Here is a 21,063-nt window from a genome sequence, read left to right on the forward strand (position 1 = left end):
GCATTTGGCATCCCCCACATAATGCAACCGCAAATTTAACTTAATTACAGAGACTGGGCTTGTCAGGACATAGCTCTCTACACCTGTGGTAAGTAAGTATGCATTGATTCAGAGCTTCCCGTGGCCATAAACCACTGGTTCCCAACCTCAGCTGCACATTAAGTCACCTGGGGTGATACAAATTCTGCTGCTGGTTCCCACCCCAGCGATGCTGACTCAGTGCGTGGGGTTTGGGCATAGATCTTTTTTTCCTTCCTTTTAAGTTCCCCAGGAGATTTTAATGTGCACCCAAGGTGTAGAACCAGTTTTTCTCAGAGGATCCCTGATATCATTAGGGTTGAAGGCCCTCTCAAAGTCTCCCCCTGCTTGGGTAATAATTCATTTAACTTGGCTGTTCTAATGCTGCCTGTGGTCCTGGATTGAGCCGCTGAATTTGGTTTAATTTTGCTTTCTGGTTAATTTAGATTGCTTTATACTTGGCTTCCCAAAAGAATTTCTAAGAGATTTTTGAGAAGTGAGAAATGGCAGCTCTCTTCTTCTAAGTCTCTTTTCTGAGCTACAGTTCACAATGCAATTACTGACAACTTCAAGTGCATAACTTCATGGCCATGCAGGACATAGAAAATGCAATCCTCAATTTTGTCATAAACCTTGCATGCTAATTTTATGAGGGACATTATCATTGAGAAACCAAAGGTTGTTTCACTGGAAATGCAAAAATGGTAATGACTAGGGAGAGGCAGAGGGAGAGATATAAATAAAAGATCTAAATTACTCATGTTACACGTGCTTCCCAGGTCCATGCTCAGACACCTCTGTCTCTCCAGAAGCCAGGTAAGTTCTCTCTTCAGCTCCCACGGAAGACTTTTGGTGTTTTGAGAATGTTTGTTGATTTGAAAGAACTTTTATAGTGGATAACTTTCCTTGGGGTGGTTTTATTTACTTTAGTGCCTACATAGCACGAAACAATATCTTCTTCATGTTGTTTGACAACAGGTTAATTCATTGTATTTCTGGGTTAACCTGCAAGGAATCCCTGTGAGGAAATTCAGGGGTGAAATGGAAGTTTGAACAGCAGATGGAAGATGTCTTAGCTAGCAGGATGGGTCCTTGATCACAAAGAACCCCCCAAAGTCTGTAGACTGTCAAAAAAATTATTCTGCCTTAATCTCATTCTTGTTTTAGATTTTTTTCTTAAAGCCTTTATTAACTAATTATTAACATCTCTAGGTAGCTGGAGATGAAGAAAATATAAAATGTAGTTTATTTGTGGTAAATATTAATTGTTCTTAAAAGTTTGTTTGATGAGATAAAACTAATGTGAACTTACTGTATAAACTGAAAAAATGTAGAAAATTAAAATAAACAAAAATTATAAAAAGGAAACTCTTTCACTTCCACTTAATAATCCATGGCATTACCGTTGAGGAAAAATTGAGCCCAGAATCAAGTTTTCATGCAGTTAGGCTTTGGGGTTTAAGAGAGTGAATGCATCCTACCATCTCTGCACAGGATTTTGAATCAATTGAGAAAATATTAGAGAAGGATACCTCTTGGCTTTATTGTTGTTATGGCTGGACCAGAGAACACAGCTTGGATCCGAGGCCATGGGTTTCCTCTGGCTTCCCCTTGCCTGGTCGTGGGTGCAGCATCTGGGCAGGCCAGACGAGGAGGGCAGGCGCTGGGCTGGCGGGGAGCTTACCTCAGGGAGGAGGCGGAGGGCAGGTAGATGCAGGCAGGTTCTGACAGAGAACAAGAGAGAGTCAAACCAAGGCACCTAGCTCCCTGGGGAAATGAGAACCGCGAAGCAGCAGATGGTGCCCAGCTGATGCACATCTCCAGTCAAGAGAAGGCTAAGGGGTGAGAAGCAGGCCACAGGGACTTTTCCATCTTTTTTTCTTTAAAGAAAACACTGTATTGGGGTATAATTGATATGAATAAAGCTTACATATTTAATGTATGCAACTTAATCCCTGTGATCAAGACCATAAACATATATATCATCTTCAAAAGGGTTTGTAGCTATTATCGTTCTCAGAGAAAGTACTGTCTGAAATTCTCTCTGAGAGTTCTGCAGCTCAAATCCAGGCCTATCTCAGTATCTGAATTTAATTTGTTTATTGAAATATTCCATAACCCATCTTTTTCTGGATCAATGCAGGAAGAGAAGCAAGAAGGGTTCCCATGATCTAAAGCAATTCCAACAAGCGCTCATTTGATTTTTCTTTAAAAAAATTATTTTTCAGTTAAACTTCACATTCAGTATTATTTTGTATTAGTTTTGATTGTTGTTGCTATTCTAGATCTCACTAGAATCATCATGGAATCACTTGACGCAGTGACCTTTGGGTTTAATCTTTTCAAAGAGCTGAATAGAAAAAACAATGGCAACATCTTCTTTTCCCCTGCGAGCATCTTAGCAGCTGTCGGCATGCTCCTCCTGCGGACCCGGGGAGCCACTGCCACCCGGCTGCAGAAGGTAGGTAGGATGGCAGCCATGGCTTTTCTGGCAGACTCTTTTCTGGGATGAGCCTTCGAAAATTGCCTTGAAAACATGATCTTTTTGACCCATGGGCCAGGAAACAAAGAAAGCGTGTGAGGACATGAAGTAGTTTTAGGTTTACCTCTTCCCTGTCCAAATTCCACCCTGCCATCTGCTCCCTGGTGCTTGAAATTCCTCCAGGTGAGGGCTGGGAGAGGCCCTGTCCAAAGACATTAACCTGATAAAGACAGAACCATAATCCCCACTGGGGTATATGCGACACATCAAAGATGAGTACATGCATGGATGAACCAATTTAAGCTCCTCTGAAGACAGCCAGAGCTTTTCATGATTTGGCAAGGAGACAAATCTTCCTGTGTGACACCGAGGAGTCTTTAGCAAATGTCCACTTCCCCTGACTGATTGTGTGTGGGGCTTTCTCTGCTCTGATCCTCACCATGATATTTTCTGTCTTTTCCAGGTGCCTCTCTCTGAAAAAGACACAGATAGCTCAAGAATCAAAGCTGAAGGAAAAGAGGTGGGAGACATGTCTTACCAACCTCACTAAGGTGGCTTAGTAGATGTGGGCTCACTGGGGAAATGCGTAGAGGAGGTACTACTTCATGCTTTTTAAAAAAAATCTTTATTGTTTAAAGTATTACATATGTCCCCATTTTTCCCCAATTGATCCTTCTAGCCCACCCCCACCCTCACCCCAGACTTTCACCACCCTATTGTCTGTGTTCATAGGTTATGCATGTATGCATACAAGTTCTTTGGTTGATCTCTTCCCTTCCACTCACTCACCCCCGCCTCCCCTCTGAGATTCGGCAGTCTGTTCCATACTTCTATAAGCAGTAATAATCACAGCAATGCAATAATGTTACTAGGGTTATACAATTATAATCAACCATTAGTGTTAAGAGGAGAGCTTAACTTGAATGCACACTAACCACTATGATAGAACCTGGTAAAGGCTACCAGACTGAGAAGTCCCTATAGCAGAGTGGATGGGTTTGGAGTGAAACAGATTTGGGTTCAAATCCTGGCCCAGTCAGTTAACAGCTGTGCTACTTTGAGCAAGTTATTCATCTTCTTTGGGCCTTTATAAATATAGTAGACTGTCTGGCACACTGGTGACTTGCCTAGTGGTGGTCATGGTAGTAGTAAGTGATATTATTACTACATTGTATTTTTATTTTAAGTCCCTTCATTGCCTGCTCTGATGTTTTATTAAAAAAAGTAGAGGCCCGGTGCATGAAATTAATGCACAGGGGTGTGTGTGTGTGTGTGTGTGTGTGTGTGGGGGGGGGGGTCCTCAGCCCGGCCTGCACCCTCTCCAATCTGGGACCCCTCAGACGTCCCTCTCACAGTCCAGGATCGCTGGCTCCTAACCACTCACCTGCCTGACTGCCTGATCACCTCTAACCACTCTGCCTGCTTGCCTGATAACCCCTAATCACCTCTGCCTGCCTGCTGGCCTGATCACCTCTAACTGCTCCCCTGCAGGCCTGATCACCCTTAACTGCTCCCTGCCTGCCTGATTGCCCTTAACTGCCTCTGCCTGTCAGCCTGATCACCCCTAACCACCTCTGCCTGATGGCCTGGTTGCCCCTAACTGCCCTCCCCTGCCAGCCTGGCTGCCCCTAATTGCCCTCCTCTGCTGGCCTGATTGCCCCTAACTGCCTTTGCCTCGGCCCCCACCACCATGGCTTTGTCCAGAAGGACGTCCAGATGGATGTCTGGAAGAGATGTGGTCTAATTAGCATATTACTCTTGTATTAGTATAGATATTAGCACAGGATTAATGTCTTCTTGGGGTCTCTTTCAGCTGTAGGGTTGTAATATTCCTCCCCTGAAATACAGAGTATGCAAACATAGGAGGGATATTAAGTCCATAGTTTGGGGTTGGCATTTGGAGATGGTTAGGGCTCTTAGGAAGGGCATATCTGCCTTGACAGTAGTCATAGCTCAGCCCCAGACCCTCATAAAATCAGGGGCAAGTCACCCAGCAAATGTACGATTCATTTTACATCCCACATGTCTAGGTTGTCTGGTTCATGTGTATATAGAGAGTCAGGCTTCCTTCCAGGTTTTGTACAACAGAGTTGGGGCAGATAACTGCTCCGCTGTCCACTCAGTCAAGAAACACAGTTGTTTGATAGTACTTTCCCTTTCAAATAGAATCTTTGTGTGAATTGAAAAAAAAAAAGAAAAAAAGAACAGAGATACTAGAAAATTTAAGATAGTATGTGGTTCAGATTTGTGGTTCTCATTTCATTTCTATGAGACAGTGCCAGTTTATAGCATATATTTGGGAGGTAGGGTGGGTGCATGTTCCACTTTATTAAGTATTACCTAATGTTGCTTGGCTGGTGTGGCTCAGTGGAGGCCAGGAGGTCATGGTTCAATTCCCAGTTTGGGCACATGCTGGGGTTAGGGGATCGATCCCCAGTAGGGAGCGTACAGGAGGCAGCCCCATCAATAATTCTCTCTCATCATTGATGTTTCTATTTCTTTCTCCCTCTCCCTTCCTCTCTGAAATCAATAATACACACACACACACACACACACACACACACACACACACACACACATACTAGAGGCTCAGTGCACAAAATTCATGCACAGATAGGGTCTCTAGGCCTGGCTGGCAATCAGGGCCAATTGGCAGGGCGATCGGGGGGCCCCCCCAGCAACCACCTTGGCTGGCCTGTGGCCTGCGGGCTGGGGGCAACTCCTGCATTAAGTGTCTGCCCCCTGGTGGTCAGTGCATGTCATAGTGACTGGTTGTTCTGCTGATCATTCTGCCGTTCAGTCAGTTTGCATAGTTAGCTTTTATTATATAGGATATATATATATATTTAAAAAATATATTACCTAATGTTTGCCTAATGTTTGGGTCTTTATAAATATAGTAGGATAATAACAACATCTATTCCACTCAGCAGTGTATATAGGCCTATGCCATATAGTTGTAAAGAGATAGTTGGACCTGAGATGCCACCAGCCTACAATCCTCAGCCACCCATTTTCATCCATCTATCCTTCCATACACATATACATACGTATATTTTTTTTTTTACCATTTCTATTGGTAATCAATTATTTTTTCTCTCTGTTAACAGAGTGAATTACATTAATAGAATATCTAATGTTAAGTCATTTTTGCATTTGTGCATAGTAGTTCCTTATAGTCCTTTTAATTTCCAGACATTTCTAATTTTACTTATTGGAGTCTTCTGTTATTTTCTTAGTCTAGCTAAGGGTTTGTCAATTTCGTTGATCTTCTTAAAAAAAAACCCATGAGTCTCTTGTTTTTGTTTATTTTTCTTTTGTTTTTCTACTGTCTATTTTGTTTATTTCTGCTTTAAATGTAACTCTAACTTTTGGTTTAGTTTGTTCTTTTCCTAGTCCCTTGAGATGTAAAGTTGTTGATTTAATTTGTTTCTTTGATTGGGTCATGTTTCCTTGTTTCTTTGCATGCTTCTTATCTTGATTTAATTTGTTTCTTTGATTGGGTCATGTTTCCTTGTTTCTTTGCATGCTTCTTATCTTCTGTTGGGATTTTGGCATTTGGAAACCCAGCCATACAGGAAAAAATTATATATATATATATATATATATATATATATATATATATATATATATGTATTTGTTGATTTTAGAGAGGGAAGGAGAGGGAGAGATAGAAATATCAATGTTGAGAATCACTGATTGGCTACCTCCTACACACCCCACTTTGGGGATCTAGTTCACAACCCCGGCATGTGCCATGACGGGGAATTGAACTGTGAATTCCTGGTTCATAGGTCGACACTCAACCATTGAGCCACACCAGCAAGGAAGGAAAAACTTTTTTAGATCAGGCTGACTAGAGATTCTGGGCATGTCTTAAGCCTTTCCTGGGGCTGCATTCTCTCTGGAAAGGTGTTTGTGATGTCCCAATTGAAGTTTGCCTGTTTCTATTCAGGAGCTCTCCCTGGTGTCTATCTGTGGTACTGCAGAATTTGGTGACTGTTAATTGCCTTTGTTCTTAGTGGCTATCCTGGTGCCCTATTCCTATCAGCACTTGTGTTCAGGCAAGACAGAAACCAAGCCCTCAGGCAGCTTCCGGAAAGGTCAGAATGTTAGTTATACATCCCACTCTTCTGTTTCTCTCCCCAGGGAGCTATGATTTTTTTTTTTTAAACTAGGCTTCAATGCAGTTGGTTTCAAGCTCAGTGGGATACAGAAACCTCTTAACTGATTTCCTGATTCCTTAACAAAGGTATTTGTTTCTTGTATTGTTGTTAAGTCAGAATCTCTAGTTCGGGGCTTTTTATTCTTAATCTTGATGACATTACTCCAGGGAAGTTTCTTTAGTAAAGATTTGCCTGTAGTAGATGCTATCAGGTTGCATTGACCTTTGTTTGCTCTTGAATGAATGTTAAACAATGTGTTGCATTCTAGGTTGAGATTTTTTCTCAGCTCTTCGAAGATAGCATTCTTCTCTCCATGTCTAATGTTGCTGTTAAGAAGTTGGTTTATTTGAAAATCTTTAGTAGGTGATCTCTCTCTGGCTGCATTTAAGTTTTGCTGTCTTTTTTGTTGTTTCTGAATTTTACTGCTATGTGTCTAGATGTGGAGTTATTAATTTACCAAGACATATTTACTGTGCTTTCTCAATATGAAAATTCATAGTTTTTATCAATTCTGAAAAAGTCTCAGTCAATTAATATTTTGAATAATGCATGTACTCCAGTCTTTTTTTTTTTAAAATATATTTTATTGATTTTTTACAGAGAGGAAGGGAGAGGGATAGAGAGTCAGGAACATCGATGAGAGAGGAACATCACTCAGCTGTCTCCGGCACACCCCCCACTGGGGATGTGCCCACAACCCTTGACCAGAATCGAACCCGGGACCCCCGAGTTCACAGGCCGATGCTCTATCCACTGAGCCAAACCGGCCAGGGCATCCAGTCTTTATTGTCTTTTGGAAGGATGCTAGAATTAGTGTTCTATCTTCTAGATTTCTTTAATTGTCATACATATTTTCATCACTTTTTGTCTTTATGTTTCATTATGAGAAAATTATTCAGATCTATCAAGTCTATCAATTTAGCAGTGCCTAATTGGCTGTTAAACCCATCTATTGAGCTTTTAAATTTTAATGCTTATTGAACATATAGGAATTCTAGTTGATTATAAAATGAACCTGGAGCTTGATAACAGTCTCTTGTTTCTCAACCATATTTTCAATATATTTTTTCAAAGTACTGCTTTTTAAGTGTGATATCTGATAATATCAACACCTAAACTCCTTGAGAATCCAATATGGCTGTTTGCTTCCCCCCGCCCCCCGCCCCCCATCAATTCTTGATGTGGGACTTACTTTCTCATGATTTATAGTTTTGGAATATGAGTGAATATTTGGTTGGTAATCTATGGTTGTCCAGCAAAACTTAAGGTGTAGTTACATTTCTAATACAGGTTTTTTTTTTTTTCTGGAATAAGATTCTGGTATGTTATCAATCCAGGGCCACTTTAAGTTAATTTCTTAGTTTGGGGTTTCCCCATCCACAGAGATAATATAATTTCAAACCCCAAACCTGTTTGACAGTAGGCCCTTACTCTCTTTCTCCATTTTTCAGGTCAACTTAGTCACAACTGTCCCACTGGAGAAATACTCCCACTACATCCTTCTCTTTATAGCAATCCATTATTCCCCATAGGTTCAATACCTTGATCTGCTCACATCACATATCAGTCAACCTGAGCAGCCATGAATGATCATTGGACATTTAAAGGTTCACAGTAACAAGGAGGGAGCCAAAGGTCAAATTCAGCCTCAGATACTTTGTTAGAGAAGCATGTATTTCCATCTGAATGTCTTCAAATGTTCATTAGTTCATTAGCATAAAAATTAACTGAGTGTCTTTTAAGTGCCAGATACTACTCTGGGCATTGAGTAGTCAGTCATGAAATAAAAAGATGAAGCAAACAAATAAACAGAAGACCCATGGGCTTTATAGTCTAGAGGAAGAAGGCCTTTCTGTTCTCAGTGCAATCAGGGACAAGCTTTTCCGTTCAAAATGTAAATGATTCTCCCTGGAATCCAGCCTGAATGGTGGATAGAGGTAGCCAGACATCACTTAACGGGCAGGGGGCAGTGTTCCTCTCTGTTTTAGGGACATAAACTCTGTCATCTGGCCCTGCCATGAAGCACTCACTTCTCAGCCTTCAATCAGAAAATGGATGGATTCTACAAAAAATGTCTAGAAAAGTTTTTTACCTCCCCCCCACCCCCAGAGATAAGAAAAAAATATCAGTTCAGTCCAGTATATAGCTAACAAAGGGCTCCTGACACCATCAGGATTTACTTTTCTGATCCATTGTCTGGAACAGATGTGGCCAAGTTTAAGTGGATAAGAGTCTTCTGAGGAATCATTTACTTCCCCCAGTTGCTTAGTATTGTGGGAAGCTCAAAGCAAGCATATGACCCACTTAGTGGGCAATTACATTTGAGATGAAAAATGCAACCTGAGCCAGAAAAGCTAGATCTGTGGTATTGGGCCAAAGAGCAAGCTTCTTTGTGGAGCTGAGATTGGTTGTGACTTACATTAGTGATTTGTGTAAAAGCCAGCTGACATCCAGGGGCCACACCGAATTCCCGGGCCATCCTCAAGGCTGCCAAGCTGAGGGAGAGACCCAGCAGCCATGTCTTCCTGGGGCAGAATCCAGGCTTGCTTTTGCTAAGGTAACTCATTGAGTTTTTGTTTTGTTTTGAAGATTGAGAAGACCAAAGAGATACACCATCAATTCCAAACATTTTTGAGTGAAATAAGCAAACCCAATAATAATTATGAGCTGAAAATAGCCAACAGGCTATTTGGAGAGAAGACATACCTTTTCCTTCAAGTAAGTTTTGCTGTGTCCACCACTTCTGTGAGTGGTATTCATGAATGGCCAATGGCTCTGTTAGGACTGTGGGTCCTGATGGCATGCTGCCTACATTGACTTTCTTGCTTGGCCCAGATCACCTGGCCCCCCCCCCCCTGCCTATTTTTCAGGCATCCTGGACCCTTGAGAGCTCCTTTGTAATCTTGGCAGTTTAAATCTGATTTTTGCTTTAACCCTATTACACCTGCATAAAAGGTGCATGGAAGTACTCAAAGTGATTTGCCCCAAACCCTGCTTAGAATATTAGTGATCTTGAACTTATTTAGAGATGTTGGCAATAGATAAATTGAATTTCAAACTCTTTCTATTCCTTCCCTGTTTCTCCTAAAGAAATACTTAGATTATGTTGAAAAATATTATCATGCTTCTCTGGAACCTGTTGATTTTGTAAATGCAGCAGATGAAAGTCGAAAGAAGATTAATTCCTGGGTTGAAAGCCAAACACATGGTAGAGTATGGATGGGTCGTTCATCATAAAAACGCTTCTTGAGTGCCCACTGTGAGTGAAGCCCTGTGGTTGGCACTGCGTGGGGGACCAGGGTGGACAAGCTTTGGGAGGGGACTTGGTATGGGCTTTACAGGGCTGGAAAGGCAGGCCTGAGCATGAGGGGTGGGAGGAGGCACTGCAAATTATAGAGAAAGCCAAGGAGAACCAGAGGGGATCATAGAGCCAATTTCATGGAAACACTTAGTGGGGAATTATTTACACCTGGTTGTGGTTCATAATATCTTTGCGGGTCCTGAAACTGGGTCATGTCTGTCTTGGGTTCACATTCTTTCCTTTATATCAGAGCCTTTCTGAGTCTGGGTCTTTGAGTGGAAATATAGGGGGTTTCCTTTCTCATTATCAAGTGAGAAACATTTCAGCTCTTCCATCAAGACCTGCTTTTGTGTCCAGCCAAGTGGCTCAGTTGGTTGGAGCATCATCCCATAAGTGGTTTATGGTTTGATTACTGTTCAGGGCACGTATTTAGGTTGTGGGTTCAATTCCCGGTTGGGGCACATACAGGAGGCAACAGGTTGATCTCTCTCTCTCTCTCTCTCTCTCTCTCTCTCTCTCTCCCTTCTTCTCTGTCTAAAATCAGTAAATATATCCTCTGGTGGTAACTATATCAAGTGGGTAAAAATAATAATAGCTAACATTTACTGAGTTCTTATTGTGAGCCAGACAGTGATCTAAGTGATGTGCACACATTAGATCATTTACTCTTTTCAACAACCCTATGAAGCAGTTTCATTCCTGTTTTACTCATTTGGAAACTGAGGCACAGAAAGCTTAAATAACTTGCCCGTAATTCCTTAACTGGTAAGAGGCAAAACTGAATAGGCAATCTGATCCCAGAGCCTAAAAACTCGTTAACCCTCACACCTCAATCCATCCAATGGGATAAATAGGCGGGGGACAGTGAGAACTTCCAGTGAGCCCCTTGTCTGCAGAGCCTGCAGGTCCTGACCGGGCTGAGGTTTTTATTATTTGTTTTTGTTAATCCTCACCAGAGAACATTTTTTCCATTGATTTTTCTAGGGAGAGTAGAAATGAGGGGAAAGACAGAGTGAGAGAAACATCAAAGTGAGAGAGACACATAGATTGGTTGCCTCTGGCATGTGCCCGAGGGGGAGAGGGATGGGGATTGAGCCTGCAACTGAGGTATGTGCCCTTGACCGGGAATTGAACCCGAGACCCTTTAGTGCACCGATGTGAGCTGATGCTCTAACCATTGAGTCAAACTAGTTAGGGCCTGGCTGAGGTTTTTAATGACCAGTCAAGTCCCCCTGCATCGTATCTGCCATGCATATCACTAATAATTTCAAAGATGGGCCAAGTTTGTTGTTGTTTGTTTGCAGAAAACATCAAGGACCTGTTTCCTGATGCCACTCTAAGCAGCACCACGAAGCTGGTGCTGGTGAACATTGTGCATTTTAAAGGGCAATGGGACAGGGAGTTTAAGAAAGAACATACCAAGGAGGAGGAATTTTGGCTGGATAAGGTATGGTTCTTTAACTATTGATGTGCTTACACCTGGAATGTACATTCTGAAGTCACATTTCCATCAACGTACAGGGTGGACAGACAATGCTGATTTGGAGGGTCTGAGCGTTAGCACTGTTTTAGGTGGAGAGCATCATTTCGGTGAGCTCGCCTGGTCGTCTCATGCCTCTTTGGACACTGGGTGCTCTGTGAATTTGTTACAGAACACAAGTAAACCTGTGCAGATGATGACACAGCGTGACTCCTTCAGCTTCACTCTCCTGAAGGACCTGCAGGCCCAAATTCTGGGGATTCCATATAAAAACAGTGACCTAAGCATGTTCGTGTTGCTGCCCAATGACATCGATGGTCTGGAGAAGGTAAAACCTTGCACCTCCCCATTCTTGCTTTCATTTCTGGGGGCTCTGCATCTCAGAGCTTACTCTTGGTGAGCCTGGAAGCGGGGCTTCTGATCGGGAGCTGGTGTCTGGCGGTGCCCAGTGGAAACTATTTCTGCCTCTGTGCAGGATGTCTAATGTGGAGCGATAGATGACATCAGGTGTATTGAGAACGGCCAACACTAAAATATTCGGGAATGAGCTAAAATAAACATTTAAGGGACTGTAAAGATCACCCAGTATTCTGAGAAATGGTTGATTATGTAGTCACCTCTTTTCCAGAAAAACAATCACATGTGCACATATCCAGCAAATTTTGCATGCCATTCAGACCTTCTGAATTTTTTTTAGACCTCCAATTTTTAAAGAAGTTTTAGGTTTACAACAAACTGAGAAAAAGTTACACACACCTCCTGTCCCACACATGCGTACCTCCCACATAATCAACACCACTTATCAGGAAAAAAAAAATGGTTCTTTTTTTTTTAACCAAGGATGATCTTATATACAGTAATCACCCAAAGTCCATCAGACCCTTAATCTTGAACTCCTTGATGTATTCCTACCCACTTTGCTGTTAAAATATTGATGTGGCTAGTATCCTGTGTTTTTGAAATCAGAAAGGCTTTGCTTCAAATCCCTATATCTCTATTTAGTAGCATTATGTCCTTTGAAGCTATTTAACTTCCTAGAACCTCAATATTTTTCCATCTATAAAATGGGCTTCATAGTTTTTAATGTGTAGTATTGTAATGATTAGTGACCATACTCTATCTTTGTCTTTATCTCTATCTCTGTCTCTGTCTCTATCTCTATCTCTATCTCTAACAAGCACAGAACAGCAAGTGAATCAATGGCTAATAGTATTTATTATACATTGGAAATTATTTGGGACAGCAAAATGGCAATATATTTAAGAGCTTTAAGAATTTTGTTACTCTAACTCAAAAATTCCAGTTGTGGAAATTATTCTAGGGAAATAATTCAGAAGAAAAAAAATTGCCCTTCTGAGTCAAATTTGTAATTTCTGCATTGAATACATTAGGATATCTAATTTGAAATTCATAATAATAATTATATTTGTATCTACAGAATCTATCATCTGTTAAAATGCATGATTACATACTAGTTACTTGTAAAGTGAATGAATGGGTTAATGTTGGGTAAAATGTATCAATTTGATGAAAATATCTATCAGCTTGAAGATATGTTGATGAGTTATGCAGTATAAAATGGACATTCACTGTGACTGAATTAATATTTATATGTAAATATGTTAATATGTATTACATATTTATAATAAACATTATATTAGTCACCAATTAATATATTATATAAATTATAATTTGCTTATTATATAATTTATATAAACATATTTTATCTTTAAAATTATATATAATATATATGCATACAAAGGCACTTGGGAAATAGTAAGAAATTGCATTTCTCATCTTTAAAAATTCACAAGATGCTATTGACTCTTCATATATGCACAGAAAATTTAAATAGATAAATATAAGACAAGTGCCTGCTATATGAAGACAACAGTCTAGCAAAATGAAATTTCTACTTTTGTTACTAAAATTAATGATTTCTGACCGGTACAAATAAGTGTTAAAATGTTTCAAATAATAAACTGATTATTATTGATAATCATGCCATTCTCCCCCCTTTTTTTCCTTAATAGATTATAAATGAAGTAAGTCCTGAGAAATTAGTAGAGTGGACTAACCCAGGGCAGATGAAGGAAAAGACTGTGGATTTGCACTTGCCCCGATTTGAGGTGGAAGATAGTTATGATCTGGAGGCGGCGCTGGGCGCCATGGGCCTGGGGGATGCCTTCAGTGAGCTGGAGGCTGACTATTCAGGGATGTCCCCTCGTTCAGGGCTGCATGCCCAGAAGTTTCTGCACGGGTCCTTTGTGGTGGTGACTGAGGAAGGTACCGAGGCTGCAGCAGGCACCGGGATGGGCTTTGCGGTCACATCAGTGCCCAGTTATGAAACTTTTCACTGCAATCATCCCTTCCTGTTCTTCATCCGGCACAACGAGTCCAACAGTGTCCTCTTCTTTGGCAAATTTTCCTCTCCTTAGGCCAGTCACTGGCTTGGCAGAAAATCAGTGTTGGAGTATTAATATGACTATGGTAGTAGCCCATTTTTTGAAGAAATTTGATTTTCTTGCTTGCATTTCAATCCAACCCTCAAAATGTATGATTTAGTGACTGCACTGGGTGTGTGTGTTTATAATTTTCTTTAAAAGTGAAATGTCCTTTTGTTTGTGTCATGTATAAAGTGAGTTAAATCAAGGCTTATAAATATGCTGTTGATTTCTTCTAAAAGTAAATGAACGACTTGTAGTTTTATGCACTAATGAAAAAAAACTGTCTTGTCAGTAAAGACTATGGATTAATGATTTTGGGAGTCCCTCCAGCTCTAGTATTTTGAAAGATTATAATAAAAAGTGAAATAAAACAGTAGTTTACTCAATTCATGTGCTACCTTTCTCTTTCTCAGCTATTAGTGTGGCAAACTGCATACAGGAAAAAAGAATTTAGAAACACATCAGCCAACATAAATTAAAACTCAAAAGCCAGGATAAAGTGAAACAATATATCAGGCAGAGAGGATGCCCATATTTTCACCCTCGATTCTAACAGAGCATATTATTCATTGTCAATTGCATGAATATCTTGATATTATAAATAAAGCCAATGTGGTCATAAAATAAGATAGATTCATTTTAATCCTAGAACTTGACTGTTGATAAAGTATGTACACCTGTGCAAATACCACCACACCCAACATACAGGATATTTCCATCATTCCCCAGGTTCCCTTGTTTTGTTTCCCTGTCAACCACCCCATACAGCCTCAGCTCACACAACTGCTGGCCTGCCTGTCTTCAATCATTACAGGGTGTATTTGTCATTTCTAGGGTTTCATTCAAGTGGATTCATATCATATGTTCTCTTTCGTGTCTGGCTTCTTTCGCTGAGCACTGAGATAATCCATGTTGTTGGAATACCAGTAGTTCATTACTTCTTATGGACAAACACTATTCCATTGTATGGGTAAACCCACATTTTGTTTACCTATTTACCCACCGGGCATTTATGTTGCTTCCAGTGTTTAGCCACTATGCATAATGCTAGGATGCACATTTGTGTGCATAACTCTTTGTGTGGACATACGCTTTCATTTTGCTTGGGTAGACACCTGTGAGTGAAAATGCTGAGACATATGGTATATACAATATACGTTTAAATTTATAAGAAACTGTCAAAATATTCTCCAAAGTGGTTGTACCATTTTCCACTCTTATGAGCAATGTTTGAGTATTCCAGTTGCTCTGGATCCTCACCAGTGGTTGGAGTGGTCAGAGTTCTTCATTATACCCAATTCTAGTGGGTGTGAAGGTGGCATCTCATTGTGGTTTTAATTTATGCATTTCCCTTATGACTGATGATGTTGAGAATCTTTTCATGTGCATGTTGGCCATATGCATATCTTCTTTTGTAAAATGTCTATTCAATTTTGTACCCATTTTTATCAAATTGTTTTCTTATTATTGACTTGTAATTGCTTTTGATATATTCTGAAAAAAACTGTCAGCTATATGAATTTAATTTTGCTGTCATTGATGGTGTCATTGAGCAATTTAAAATTTTCATGGAGTCCAATTCATTAATTTTTTTCACTTATGGTTTCTGTTTTTCTGTCTTATTTAAGATATTTTTGCAAATCTCAAGTTTGCTGAGACTTTTTTCTATGCTTTCTTTTGGACTCGTATGGCATTAGCTTTTACATTTAGACCTATGATTTACTTTCAATTTTTGTGAAGTAAGGCTTGGGGCTCATTGTTTCTCATGTGGTCTTTCAGTTATTCCAGCACCATTTGTTGAAAACATTGTCCTTACCTCAATGACTTAATCACCCTGGAAACTTTATGTCACATGCATGCGTGGATTTGTTTCTGATCCTCTGTTCTTCTACTGATCTAAATGTTTATCATCTGTCAATATCTCCCCATCCCTGAACACATTCTTTCCTGAGATTTGATTTGTCTAAAAATATAACCACTCAGGCTTCCATATGACTAGTATTGGCATGGTATGCTTTTTTCTATCCTTCCATTTTAATTTAGATGTATCCTTATACTTAAAGGAAGTTTTAATTTTTAAATTAAATTGATTTGGGTGACATTGGGTAATAAGATTATATAGATTTCAAGTGTACAATTTTATGATAGATCATCTGAATATTGCATTAAAAACAGACATCATATAGTGACATGTTGTGATCATCCCATGGAGATAGAATGGAGTCTCCTTATTTCCACACAAAAAAATTGGTTGAACATTGAGACTGATGATACCACACATGCACCAAGAAAGTATGAAGAGATTGATTACTTACGTAATGAGGCTTTCTGGGGAGAGCATTGCAGGGTCCCTGGCTTAGGAGACCCATGAGGGCTTTTATTGGGTTAGGATTTGGGTATGGGTGAGGGTTCCTGTGCCTGGTTAAGATGTGATTGCTTGGTTTGCATCTCCTGCAGGTGCCAAGGGAGGGAGCTCAAGGGCTTTCTTGCCAGCTGTCCTAAAGAGGCTCTCTTGAACACCCTAGAACCTGTGTGGTGAAGACTGGGTATAAATTCCCTCTGTATCTGAGGCTCCCAGGGGTTCTATACCCTGGTGCTACCCAGACAGCCTTCAGCACTTGTCTGGAGCCCTGTTTCCCTCCCATGTTCTGCCCTAGGCAAGTCAGTGCTGGCGTCCTGTCTCTTCTTGAAGGCACTTGTCTTTCCTTAGATTTCAGGCCGTAGGGCGGCCTTACAACTTTCTGATGGGCTTAAGAATTTGTGTATTATCCAGATTTTTATTCCTCCCACCCTCTGTCATGGTGGAGCAGCACTCTTTCCAGCTTTCTCCATCACAGCAGCAACTGGAAGACTGTGATTATGGGTGAATCATGCCCTCTGGGTTCCTGAGTCAGGTCAGGCCCAGGAAGCTTTCTGCTGCTAACCCAGAGTGCCGACCCATGCCAATTATTTAAAGATAAATGTTGCTATTTTCTGTATTGAGGGAGAGGCTCTTTCCTGTGAGAAATGGATTTTCGCCGAGACTCTGAAATCTGCTGCTCCTGAGCCCTCTTACCAATGTCTTTGCTTTTCTCTTTACTTCCTCCAGGGCCTCCTGCTCAACCTCAGCTGTTTTCACCTTTGGCAGTTGTCGGGGAGGAACAAATCTTCCTCACCCTCAAGGTTCTTATAGCTGGTCTAATAATCAAATAGACATGAGGTAGATTAGCAAACAACCAAATCTGATACATACAAACCTATCGGATCCCTTTATATGCCAGTCAGAGACCCTGCATGCAGAAGAGGTTCAGAGACAGAAAGGGAACATGAGTGTATAAGACATCCTGAGCAAGGGTTGAGGTGGGGTGACTTGGGGGCTTTAAAGAGTCATTGCAGAATGATAAGAACAGATGCTTAGTAAATAAAAAAAATTGTCCTGTTCTACAGACAGGTCAAAGATGCTAACTCTGATAATCTCCCTTTATGGGCAAGGCTCCTAATTCAAATTCTTCTAGGTAGTCAAGGGAGGGCAGAAGTTTCTCCTGACCCTGCAGTTACAGTTGCCCTTAGCTCATAATAATCCACATATTACAGAAGCACATTTTTGAGTGACTATCTCTGAACCCCCACACAGTCTTTATATGAATTATGAGACCATGAATTATACCTACCTTCTAACTTTACTGAGAAAGAAATTTACAGAGATCTTCTTCTTCTTCTTCTCCTTCTTCCTCTTCCTCTTCTCCTTCTTCCTCTTCTTTTTCTCCTCCTCCTCCTCCTCCTCCTCCTCCTCCTCCTCCTCCTCCTCCTCCTCCTCCTCCTCCTCCTCTTCTTCTTCTTCTTCTTCTTCTTCTTCTTCTTCTTCTTCTTCTTCTTCTTCTTCTTCTTCTTCCTTTTAGAAGAAGGAAAGAAGAAAAATACTGATATACAGAGCCATTCTCATGCTGGAAATTTCATTTAATTTTTTTCTTTTCCTTCATTGAAGGAGCAGGTTTTTCATGTACAACTTGATTTGTGAACTTAGGCAACAGGAAGGAGTTCCCAGGTATTAGTAGACATAATTTATGGTATGATTCCTTTTATGAACCAATACATTGACATCCTGAATTTGAAATATGTAAATTAGACACTGCTGGGTTTGTGACATTTTCTGCCCCTCCCAAACTATCCCACCAAATGCAGTCCTCCCAGAGTGAGATTTGTTCATACTTCTAACTATTGTATCTATATTTTCTGTCTCACCAGTCACTGCAGTCATCTTTGGACACTCAGCATCTAGATCAATGTCTGAAAATGCAAGTGCTCAAAAATCTGACTAATTTAATGTTCCTGCGCATTATAGGCAATGTTCTATCAACTTATTGGAGGAGCAAGGAGTCAGCATCTAACAACAAGTTATCAATGAAGAATATAAAAGTGGAAATGTTTAATGCCCACATATCTGTTAGGCATGAACTTCAGTGTAGTCAGTACTGGACTTGTTGATGACAGTCAAGGGTGAGTGTGTCCCGGAATGGATACCCCTAGGCCTGTGCTGTCAATGCTCTGGGAGGTTAACAGATGAGTGTCTGAGTGGCAATGTGATATGTAACATTAACTTTATCAGCCCAAGCTGGGAAGGAAGCAAAGTGAAGAGTGACAGGTCTGGCCTTAACCAGTTTGGCTCAGTGGATAGAGCACTGGCCCTTGGACTGAAGGGTCCTGGGTTAGATTCTGGTCAAGGGCACACACCTCGGTTGTGGGTTTGATCCCCAGTGGAGGCATGCAGGAGGCAGCTGATCCATGATTCTCTCTCATCATTGATGTTTCTATCTCTCTCCCCCTCTTCCTTCCTCTCTGTAAAATCAATAAAGATGTATTTTTAAAAAAAGAGTGACAGGTCTGGAATTAGGAAGTTAGAGTATCTATCCCAGCTCTTCCCTGACCTAACTGTGATTTCAAGGATGGCAATTAATTTTGTTGAAATTTTGTTTTGTTTTTTTATTGCTTAAATGTAGGGAATTGTAAAAAAGGATCTCTACTAACACTTCTAACATTACATTGGTGACTACCCCTTATGAAATAGTCTGCTATCTAATTTTAATGAAAAATAATCCAGACATACAGAGGGAATAAGGTCAACCACTTTAGCAACAAACACAAATTTGTTCTTGTCCATTTCTAAATCCTCTTCCTATGTGCCAGCTTCAGGGCCAAACAGAATATAAATCTGGGCTTTGGAAATAGTTTTATGGCCTACAGTAGTTAAGATCATCTTTCTGAACTTCCATTTCTTCATTTTAAAAATTGGTTTTATAAGAGTTTCTACTTTATTGAGCTGTTGTGAGGATAAATAGACTATGTGTTTATTAAAGAAACCGGAACATAGCATGCATCCAATTGATGTCGCCTGCTGTTTTCCTTGCCATTACCATCACATCGCCACCATCACTACCCTCATCGTTATCATTATCATCATCACCAGCAGCAATAGTAGCATCCTTTAACTTTGCTTGGAAACCAAATCATGGCCACCCTGTCCTTAGCCACCATATTAAAATCTGAGCTGTTATTTCATCAGTTCTAAAATATTAGTGGATTCCAGGTTAAAGAGGCATTTTTCTCAATGTTTGATTTATACCTCTATGTCAGTATTTGGAAGCCAATGTTCCAGGAAGCTGTACACCAATGTGTCTATTAAGCCCATCAAGTGTACTCAAAAGTTCTGACTCACTAAGCTTACTCCAACTAATCCTTGGGTTTTGACAATATTTAGTTCTGATCCTATATTTGTTATGCATTCTGCATCTCTAAGCAAATTTTGTCTCATTGCCACACCCCAACCTTTTCACTGCAAGAGGTGTGGCAGAATAACTGGTTCTAAAATGAACATCCTTTCCATTCATTTCTCTGGGGGTCAGCAGAAAGTCCCAGTACCTCTGAGCACTGGTCTAACTGCTGTATTTATGCAGATGTGTATTTGGTGGGTGAAGTATTGGGATAGAAAGGGTGACCTTCCTGGCAACACCATTTGTGCAATCCGGGACATGCTCTGGAGAACAAGAGTTCAATGCTATGATAGGCTTCATCAGCCCTGGGATGCAGAGCTCCAGGTTCCTGTGCAGTAGCTGCCTTGGTATTGCCTTCAAGGTCATTGATGTTCAACCCCTGGATAAACATGACTGCAGGGAATTGAAATGCAGACAACACTCTATTTGTCATGTGTAATTTATCTTGAATGAACTTGACTTGAGTCTGATCACTAACTTAGAGTGTATTAAAAATACAAGCTTTTTTTTAAAAAAAATTGTTAGACATAAAATATAGGTAAAAAAGTCCTCGTTAGAAAGGAAACAAATGCATTCTTAGTCTCCAATGAAGCATGAATCTTCTTAGGCAATATTTGGAGTATGAGTATTTCTGGTTTCTACCCATTAGGGCACATAATTATCAGGGACAGAGACTATGCAGCCTTAGATGTAAAGATTCTAAAATACAAGGGACTGACCCTGGGTTTCTGTGCTCTGGGATGGCCCTACCCTTTGGGGAATGACACACAAACAGTCACTTGGGAGGGCAGAACCTTTAGTGAGTTCTGGTCTCTGGGTCTACAACAAGATGTCTTCCTGCATTTCTGAGTTTGCCTCATTTATGAGACCTGTAAGTTTTGTGGATTTCTAGTTTTCTGACTGCCCACTAGGTATTTTATGGTTGATTTATAGGTGCTTACATGTGTATATTACATTCATACTGCTACTGTATTTACAGACCTTGAATGATTCCTTGACCATCAACATCAGAGCATTTGTTCCAAATGTTGGCCTGCTTGAGTGCTGAATTTGGTCCCACTATTCTGGCCTTTAGGATGCTAGATTTGTTTATTTATTTTTTGTCATTTTATATCTGAGACCTGCTGCCTTATCCAGCATGGGGCATAGCATGTGCAGAATAATTATTAAATGACTTCTACTACACTACACATAGTAAAGCAATCTTGGATTTTTATAATGTCCTTTATAATAGAGATATAAGTGAGTTCTTATAGAAGAAACTAGTGGCCTGGTGCATGAAAATTCATGCACTGGAGGGGGGGTCCCTCAGCTTGGCCTTCCCCCTCTCACAGTCTGGGAGCCCTCAGGGGTGGGACGCAACCTGGCAATCAGGGGAAGGTGACACCCCCATCATACCTCTGCTACTGCCACTGCTGGCAT

General features: G+C 40.6%; 1 protein-coding gene across 1 annotated transcript; it reads left to right on the forward strand.

The window, feature by feature from the left end:
* Nucleotides 1-2,320: 2,320 nt before the first annotated feature.
* On the forward strand, nt 2,321-13,885 carry SERPINB13 (serpin family B member 13; the record flags this gene model as incomplete). Its single annotated transcript, XM_081098047.1, has 7 exons — nt 2,321-2,479; nt 2,964-3,020; nt 9,256-9,384; nt 9,757-9,874; nt 11,272-11,414; nt 11,620-11,775; nt 13,481-13,885. 7 exons carry the CDS (start codon nt 2,321-2,323, stop codon nt 13,883-13,885), a joined length of 1,167 nt encoding a protein of 388 aa, XP_080954173.1.
* Nucleotides 13,886-21,063: the final 7,178 nt, after the last annotated feature.

Source organism: Myotis nattereri (assembly GCF_964212035.1).
Source record: "Myotis nattereri genome assembly, chromosome: 8".
Lineage (NCBI taxonomy): Eukaryota > Metazoa > Chordata > Mammalia > Chiroptera > Vespertilionidae > Myotis > Myotis nattereri.